This window comes from Acanthisitta chloris, unplaced genomic scaffold, assembly GCF_000695815.1.
Source record: "Acanthisitta chloris isolate BGI_N310 unplaced genomic scaffold, ASM69581v1 scaffold12846, whole genome shotgun sequence".
In the NCBI taxonomy this organism is placed as follows: Eukaryota; Metazoa; Chordata; class Aves; order Passeriformes; family Acanthisittidae; genus Acanthisitta; species Acanthisitta chloris.
In genome coordinates, this window is record NW_008677703.1 from 170,048 (window position 1) to 179,622 (window position 9,575).

At 43.6% G+C, this 9,575-nt stretch overlaps 1 protein-coding gene across 1 annotated transcript in view; it reads left to right on the plus strand.

Moving 5' to 3' along the window:
• Window positions 1-2,027, plus strand: part of ADAMTS17 (ADAM metallopeptidase with thrombospondin type 1 motif, 17) — a 163,322-nt gene extending 161,295 nt beyond the window's left edge. The window contains exon 22 of the mRNA XM_009076620.1: window positions 1,876-2,027. Coding sequence (XP_009074868.1) covers window positions 1,876-2,027 — 152 coding nt within the window. The remainder of the gene's footprint in view (window positions 1-1,875) is intronic.
• Window positions 2,028-9,575: the final 7,548 nt, after the last annotated feature.

A 9,575-nucleotide genomic window follows, 5' to 3' on the forward strand; every position in this document is an offset into this window, starting at 1 on the left:
TAGACTCGATTAGGCTTCTCCTCCAACCTTAATGTTTCCATGGGAATATGGTGATAAGCCATCTGTTTCCCAAAACACCTTAACACTGGATTCAAGAAATGTCACTAGTTAAGAATGCCTCTGTTAGTACAAACTTGTGGGAATCCCATGATTTTCCACATCATATTTGCTCAGTTTATAAGGGGATAAAAATACAAATATGCTAAAAATATAGCTTCTCCTCCAACCTTAATGTTTCCATGGGAATATGGTGATAAGCCATCTGTTTCCCAAAACACCTTAACACTGGATTCAAGAAATGTCACTAGTTAAGAATGCCTCTGTTAGTACAAACTTGTGGGAATCCCATGATTTTCCACATCATATTTGCTCAGTTTATAAGGGGATAAAAATACAAATATGCTAAAAATATAGTTTTCCAAACTTCATCCCTGTGTGTTCAGCCACAGCTCCAAGAACCAAGTTGGTTTCTTTACATTTCACACATCATCACCAGTAAGATGAAGCTAAATTAAGGCATTGGCTACACTGCCAGGACCTCATCGGTGCCTCCCGTTAGGTTTTGGTACAAGAGGCTGAGTTGTAAACAATGCTGTAAGAGCTTACCAGAGAGAACAGCCTCCACCCTCACTGGGAACCATTTTCTATCCAGTATTAAATAACACTTAAACTAGGACTGGACTTGAAGCTTTTGAACTGAAATTTGTTTCCCAAAAGTTTCCCAGATGTTTGAGAGAAAATGGGAACTTTCATTCTTGCAAATTCAGTCACACTGAGGAGCTTCTAACTTCTTTTGGTAAAGAACATATGAGAGTACTTCCCAGATATTTTAGCACTAAGAACACAGTGAAAGGAAAACATTTCATTTGGGAACTAAGCCCTTGATACACTGATGAGACAAGAAATCCATCCTAATTCACATTGTAGGACAAAGCAATAAAACCCTCACGTGTTTAGAGGACTGAGGAGGCTCAAGTCCCTGCTGAAAGTAATCTGCAAGTAATTTGGGATGCTTTTGTTTCTAAACCAGGCTTGGAATCACTAGGGCCAGAAACAATGATATTTGATATTAGCAGAAAGATATATCATTGAGTGTTTTGCTCTTCTTGCTTATAAACAATTCTAATTGGATTATCTTTAAACCAAATTTTCTGTTTTCTGCAACGGAAACATCAGCACAAAAAAAAATAATACACAGAAAAAAATTCTAGTAGTCTACAAAACCAGTGCTGTCCTCACTCCAGAATGGATTTCAACCTGGGTAGCATTTTCGGAAGTATCTAAGTGTGGAGTTCACCTCACCTGACTTATACATGTGTGTCCAGTGTCTCTCAGTGAAGACACCTTCAAGGGAGTTTGTTGTGCCTCACAGGCACCTGAGCTATGTCACTTCCTCAACAGGCTTCCCATCTGACTTCACAACCTATAAGGGACCATGGACCTCTCAAATGTTAGTCCTAGCCTTGTTTGTGGCTCAGTTCCTATTATGTAAAGCCTCTCATCTCATATTGTTAAGGTCTATCTCAGACATCCTTGCAGGGTGTGTCCTTTATTCAGCCACATCACACAGCTTCCCATTGGCTGCTATGTGGAGTTCATGGGCATAAATCTGTGCTGAAGCTTTAGTCCCATGGTTCATCCAGGCCTGTTTGTCACTGAGACAAAGCAGATGTGATATGAAGAGGTTTGCACTCCCCAGTCATGTCCGAGGAAGCACTTCCAAGAGCCTGATTACAGTAGGAAGAACATCGTGTGATCTCCAGTGCTGAGAATGAGATTGGGCCTCCCTTCCTTCAGGTGCAGGGATTTTAATCACACCTGCAATGCTATTCCCTGGCTAATCTGCTAGTTTCTCCTTTGTTTTCTCCTCCAAAGCTGCTCTCACCTACAAGTGCACAGGAGACCAGTGGACAGTGTACTGCAGGGTGATCCGGGAGAAGAACCTGTGCCAAGACATGAGGTGGTACCAGCGCTGCTGCCAGACTTGCAGAGACTTTTATGCAAACAAGATGCAGCAGAAAAGTTAATGAACCTGTGCTACTTGTTAGAGTATTCCAGCTGTTTGTATGTAAATCACGGACTAGTAGGTCTGAGTACTGGAACTTCACGAGTTGCTACAATGTGGTGGATCCCAAAGCAATACCTAATGAGACTTGAAACTAACTCTACAGACTGGATACCAAAGTAATCCACTCATCCACCTTAAAAGAATCAAACAGAAAGGGTCATCTCAAGGAGCCAATCATTTCAGAGTATTTTGACATCCTCACATGTTTCATTAATGCTTTTTACTTTAATATATTAACTCACCAGCCACTGGATGGCTTGTACCATTAAAGAAAAGGACAAGAGGTGCAAAGTGATTACATTGGATAAGGTTTTGGGTACCTCCATGAAGGAAGGCCTCTGGCAAAATAATTCAGCAAAGGTAGAGACATTACTTAATCTTTTAATCTTGGCTTTCGTCTGATGTTTTCAATTCTCAGCAGTTACCCCACTGTGGAGTGGGCTTGGAGGGACATGCATAAATGAAAGGCTTAATTTAAAGAGAGGATTTGCTGTAGAAGCCTGTGAAAACTGATAGCAGAGAATGGACATCTCTGAAATTCCTACAGAAAAGTCAGGATAATTACGTCCAACATTCCGAGTCCTGTTTTTAGAGACACTAATAGGGACTGCTTTTCTTTCTGAGTTGAAAAAACAATCCTCTCTCTTTTTTCCCCAGAATAATATAGTTTCTTTTATGAAACCTAATTGTTCTCTGAGCTTAATGAAATGGAAGCTTATTAACAGCCATAGATAGTCATTTTTAAGCAAGAACCATTCACATGAGATGAGAGAAGCCAGAAATCATTTCATCCAGTGGAGCTCACTGAGGGGTTGCTTGACCTAATCTCTCTCCAGTTTTTAGAAGTCAATCAGATAATGAGACTGTTGGGTTTTATGAGGACCATGAAACTGGGTAGGGTTGGAACAGAAACTGGATTTGGAACCACCTTTGTGAGAAGGATGGAGTGGAGAGCAGAGCAGGTGTTCCCTGTCTCTGGGCTCTTGTGTACAGCTGAGGTTATGTAGCCTGTTGAGTCAAAAGGAGTCAGGGATACAAGACATTGCACATTACAAAGTATAATCTGGAGCCTGTTGAAACCATAAGGCTAAGACTTCCATTGCATTCAGAAAGGGTTGGGAATTTACTCACTGTATTTGAATGTTCCCTGACTTACTTTTGTGGTGCTATCAGGTTTGGTGCTATCAGATTGGTGCTATCAGAGCACTTAGTGAGTGCTGCACATATGATCCTCTTCCATGTCTCTGCACTTTAAACCAAACTCCTCTCTGTGATGGGAGACTTGAAACAGGAGCTCTGCCCAGGACAGAGTTTGTGCCCTCTGTTGTCACACAGATCAGTGTCTCCCTATCACATCTTGCTCCAACATGTATCATTTCCCTTGCTGGGTGCAAGGCCAGTGGTGCCGTGGTTAGGTTTCAGCCCACTCCTCCTGACAGGAACAGAGCCCTTGGGATAACTGCAGCTTTGTACTCGCTCCAGAACTGTGTGTGACTGTTTTACCCTTTGGAGCTGAGCACAGAACCAAGCCCAGCTACTCCCCCAGCCCCTGGGCCAGGCTCTCACCTGGCCCTAGGTTGTCTTTATTGCTGTTGTCTCTTTTTTTTTTTTCCAATGTAAAGAGGGATAAAGACTCTTAGTACCTAACATATCTTTAAAGCAACCTCTTCTTCCTTATTACAATCCTTTCCATATCCAAGACCTCACCAGAATAACCCATTAGCATTTAATTAAGGGCTAAAGTTTTCAAGCACAGGGAGATAATGTTCATCACAGGCTTATCTGCATCTCTGCTTCTTAGTGCAAATGAGCATGTGTGCACACCAGGGCTGGCCTGATGCACAAAGGCACAGTTGCACACCCTTTTCTTCTCAAGTGCCTGTCTCAAACATATCTGCTTTCCAATGCCTCAGATGATTTTCTCTATCAGGGAAATGATTCCAGCTTGGTTTTTGTTATACTGGATGTTTTTATGGCAACTTATAATCAGGATCAGACCTCGTTCTTCTGTTATTCCCACCCTGCTGCCCAAAAGCAGAGGTTGTGTAACTACTTAGAAAGTAATCAATGGAAAATGTTGCTGGCAGGGGTGACTGGGAAGATTTAGGCAATGCCACAGTGATGTTCAGTTAGGCAAATTAATAGGTAGAAGAACTGCTAACGAGTAAGCTCAAAGAGATCAGACAGAGCCCAGTTGACCTGATTTATCCTGGTAATTCACAGAGGTATTTCCCCCTTTGGCTGCTGTCATACCTTGCAGTGACACTGGGACTGTCCTTGCTGTCTCCCTGCACCACAGCCACCCCACAGCAGTTTGGCTGAGATGGATCCCCCTTACATCCCTCACTCACTTTGAGGTTGCTGTTTCTCTTTTTTAATGGGCAACGTTTGCCCATGATTGGCCCAGCCCAATGAGATGCCACCCCCTCACTGAGCATTTTTTGCATTCCTAACACTCAGGTTGGGCTGGTGAAGGATTTGCCATCGGTTTGCTCTCTTATCTGGGCAGAATTACATGTGTATTTATCATTACTGGGAATCAAAGGTGCTTTTAAACAGCAGGGAACACGTTCCTTCTGGTGCTGATCTGTCACCCTCTCTAGGCAAAGGGTGGGCTGCTAGAAGGAGAGGAAGGAGCTTAGTTCTTAGGGTTTTCAGTAATAATTCATTACTGGCCACTGTCTAGACCTGTGGCCTATCCCAGTCTGCTAGATCCTGGACCCAAAGGACATTTCCAAGGAGTTTTTTTGACTGAGCACTGAAAAAAACCACCTCACTTGCTCTCACAGCCAACAGATTAGCATGCATCAACCTTTTATTTTTAATAATCAAAACCCAGCTCTAATGAAAAACTGCTGGCACAACACAGCTCCATTTTAGTCCATTCCCTTACTGCATATGGTGACAACTTTCCCATCTTGGAACAGCCAGAAAAACAATAGCAACAACACAATTAACTTCTGCTCAGTACTCCTGCACTTCTGTTGTGTATCACTTCATAGGAGCTTTACTATGAACTCACAGCTATGCTCTGCCCTCAGTTACCACATTCTGGTGAAAAGAAAAGCTGTTTGTTTCAGTGTATCTATGACAATACTTTTTTTAGTTGTTCATAAGAGATTGATGCTCTTTTGATTACAGTGGTGGTATTTCCATATTGTAAACAATACTCTGTACTGTTACTAAAGTACTGTACATTTCTAGTTGCACAATTGTGTTATTGAGTGTAGATTCTCACTATCTCATGTATGGTGCTATTTTTTTGTTGGTGGAAAAGAATCTTAGCAGTCGATTATTGCTTGATATTTTATTATAATACAGGGATATATTCTCCATGGCAATAATATCATCTAAGTTTTCTCATTACAGAGTGAAATGTATATATTTTTCCATTAGCTAATTTGCATATGTACTGTATCCATGATAATTTTCTTCTTGGTGCTGGTTAGAAATCAGAAAGATAAAAACAGTCAAAATGAATGGAAACAGTTGTAAATGAAAGCCAAAAAAAAAAAAAGAGAAGCCAAAAAAAAGAGAATCATTCCATTTTGAACAAATTATGTTGAATAATAAATTTATTTTTTCCATAACAACTTTAAAAGGGTTTCTGAACTTGAAAGAAAAATACAAAGCAAACCAAACAGCATGAATATTGAGAGGAGTGAAGCTGTAAGTGGTACATTAATCATCTGTCTAATACTGGACTGAGACTGGGATTTGGTGAAGTCCAAGCCAATTGTTTGATAGCTGTGGTAGGTGTAAAAGGTCATTTGGCAGTAAAATTCTGTGATCTCAGAGTTCTCAGTGTGCTAACAAATCACAAAATGATGGGTCTTGTCCTGGTCAGGTTGCAGACCAAAGCACAGGGAATGTTAATACCTGAACAATGCCTTGCAAGGTCTGTGGTCAGTGACACAACAGTCAATAATTCCTGCCTGGAAGAAGTGCACCAGACTCCATTTGGGGTATCACTGAGCAGGCTGTGGGGAGGCTAAAGCTTGTGCATGGGCAGAGGGACATTTTGCAAGTGCTGTTGAGAAGGGTTGTTCTTGATGTGTGCTGGAGCTGAGAGGAGGAGGCAGCTTGCTGTGTGTTTAGTGATAGCAGCTCCACAGGCACCACCTGATGATGAACACTGCTGAGCATGTGGAAATTTATATTGGAACAAAACTCTCCCATCCATTGGGAAGGTACCTACATAACCTAGCTGCACACTGCCCTGGTGTGAAATAAATGGAATTACTCAGTGCCAAGTGTTTTGGATGTCTTTGTTGTAGGCAGTAGTCAGAATCTTTGTCCTATTTAACTCCATCCTCAACGTGGTGAAGGTGTTTTCTTGCTTAGAGGTACATCTTGTTGGATCCTCTCTCATCCAAAGGTGCCATCATGTGTATCCCATTCCAGCTCAATTCTTGTTAAAAGGACACTTCTTGGAGATCAGAGCAGCATCTTTCTGAAGCAGCCTTAAAAACTTAGGCACATGGTTTTAGTGGTGGACTTGGCAGTGCTGGGTTAATGCTTGGACTTGATGATCTTAAAGGTCTTTTCCAACCTAAATGATTCTATGATTTAATAATAAACCAAAGTACAGTTGAAGTGAGAGTTCTCCTCCCAAAAATTATTTCCAGAAATGGAGTTTATACTTACTTTCAAATTAAAGCCCTTTTTCTGATCTCACTCTGGCTGGTTTATCATGGCACAGCACTGATCAACTCCCTGGTTTTCTGAGGCAGGCAAAGGAGACACCAGCCCAGCTGCCACCATACACATGGCTGTTAACAGCAGCAAGGTTGTAGAAACTCCATCCAAATGTTGCTGTGCATTAACACATCATCGTGTTTGTGTATTGCCTGCAGTCAACATCTGATTGCAATTGTTGACCTGTTTGAACAATAAAACATAGCTCTAAGCCTTTGGAAGCCAAAAGGCTTTGCATTAAGCTGGGATATGGCAATGGGTGGGAGGGGTGTAAGGAATGCTGTCATACATTTGGCTTGAAATGTTCCTGGTATGTGCCAATATCTCTTACATAAATCCAGTAGGCTTATATACTTAGTTTCCCTATTTTGCATGTAGCAGTTTGCTGTTTTCTCTTACTCCTAATCCCCATCTCCTACCCAAGCCATTGCCCTTCCCTGTGAGCTCAGTTGGGTTTTTATTTAAGACACCTGAGCCAAGCTCACTAAAGGCAGGTGGGGTCAGATAACTCCAGTGCTTTGGCACAGAAGTACCAGGAGGAAAGCAGAATTTCTCCTTGGCTGCTTGGAGCTCAGTTCTGCCTCCAGCAAGTTCACCTGTTCCCTTTGCTCTCTCGCAAGTTGTGGTGTCCACAGCAGCCTCAGCTGTCTCCTGGTCCCTTGCAGCAAGCTGGCAGGACCCTGCTTTCTCTGGAAGGAAATTTCTTTCCAAAAGGCTCAATATGGATCACTTTATCCTGACATCAGCCCCATTCATCACCGAGAGTACTGCTGTTGGAGGACTCTGCTCTGCTGGTAGAGTGAAAACCACATGTTCCTTTGTGCTTTCCCCTACACCACATGGTCCATTTCCATTGGGAAAGGAATGTTTTCTTCTTACTGAAGAGTGTCAGTACAAACACCAATATGCTGTGGAGTTCCAGGCAGAGAAGAGCTGTACCAGATGTGCTCGTGTTCAATACACTCACACTTCTGATGGGGTAAGAGAAGAAGCCCTGGTGACCTACTTGCTAGCAAATTGTTTGCCTCACTTGTCCTGCTGCTGTAGGAATATAGTGTGCTCAGGGACAGGCAGGCCCTGGGAACTGCTCCTGAACAGCATTTCTTCTTTGAAAACATGGACCTGTGTGATTATACTTCTCCAAACCACTTGCACTTCAGCATCCTCCTGGTTATCTTGACTTGGAGGCAGGTGAGTAAGACAGGAGTTCCTCAGACACTGTCAATGCACAAAGACCAGTTCTCTTTTCTGTGTCCCCTTTTTTTTTTGTCCCTTTATCATGTCTCTGGCTTCTCTTCACAGTCTTCAGAAGTGGGCTGGGCTGCCTGGAGAGAGATTTTCCAACAGCATAACTGGCTTGGACAAGCAGGAGTGAAGCATCTTCCCTTCAGATGGAAGGATTGTTTGTTTATAAAAAGAGAATTTGAACAAGAGATTATGTAAGCAGAAAGGACCACAAATTCCCCTTAGCAGTAACTACCCAGAAGGTAATCAGAGAGTCTCCAGCGCTGACCTCCATGTGTCTTGCATCACCTCATCTCCTTTCATGCCACTTTCATGTGACAGACCCCATGAAGAATGCCTGGAGGCTGCATTGTACCACATTTGTTATTTTGTCCGATCTGCTGTGTCTGCCAGACACTCAGACAGACTTTCCCAGTTAGCAGAGACCTGCAGCTGATGTCTGGGCCTTGTATGTGAGTTCCCCGTCACCACAGCCGAGACACTGACCGGGTCTCCATGGCCTGGGGTAGGTGTCTGCCCTGGGCTGGAGAGAAGCAGTTGTGCTTCATGGAGAGTTGTGGTTTCCCTCAGTTCCTCCTGTTTGGCTGTGAAAGCCTCCTGTTTGGGTGTTTCATGTTTTCGTCCCTCTGAGCCCTGGGTGGAGCTTGACTTGCAGGACTTGTCTGGGTCATGTCACAGCCTCAAGCACAGGAGAGAGCAGCTCTGCACACTCACCATGGTGGAGCCCACAGGACATCATTTCTGGGATTGGCTCTGGGCACAATTCAGTCTCCAGGTGAGCCCTTGCATCCTTCGTGTCTGCAGCCTCTCCCAAGCCTCGGGGGCAGTGTAACTCCAGAGTTGCTTGCCTTGTCCTTCCTCTGTTTTCCACTGGCACAGCTCCTGGCCTTGCCCTCCCTGCATGATCATTATCCCTTTCCCCTCTTGCTCTTGCAGCTGCTTTGTCCCTCTCCAACTTCCTTTGCACCCATCAGAAACTTCATCACCTTTGGGGTCTAGACAAAATACTTTCCCTCATCTGCTCAAGTGCATTTAGCCTCCTCCCTCAGCCCTCTGAGGAAATCTCTTTTTCTCATCACACTCCTGTAGTAGCCTGGTGACCCCCTCAATGTTGCTTTTTGGATGGTTTTTGGTTTGAGGTCTTTTATAATTATTCAATATTCTTTGTGCAGTGGCACAGAGTCTACACACAGACATGTGGATGCTGGAAGGCCATGCCCAAAGAATTAGTCCTTCTCTCAAAAGACTGCAGGTGTTCCTGGGGAGAAGGCAGATTCCCAAAGGAGTTAACTGGGATTCTTGGCAGCAGCAGTCTGAAAAGGCTCGGAGAGGAGCCTAGGCCGATTCTGACACGAGTGAGTGAGCCTGCAGTGTGGTTACTGCTCTGGCAGGGGAGGGAAAAGGATATTCCCCACTGGTTTTATATCCTCAGACACATTTTTCACTATTGGAAGTAGCCAAGGGTAGAATTCCCATCACCTCAGAAATGTCCCTTACTGAACTGGGCTGCAAGATCCAGCCCCAAGCAAGGATACTGCTCCACACATGGGCTGGCAGAGGGAAA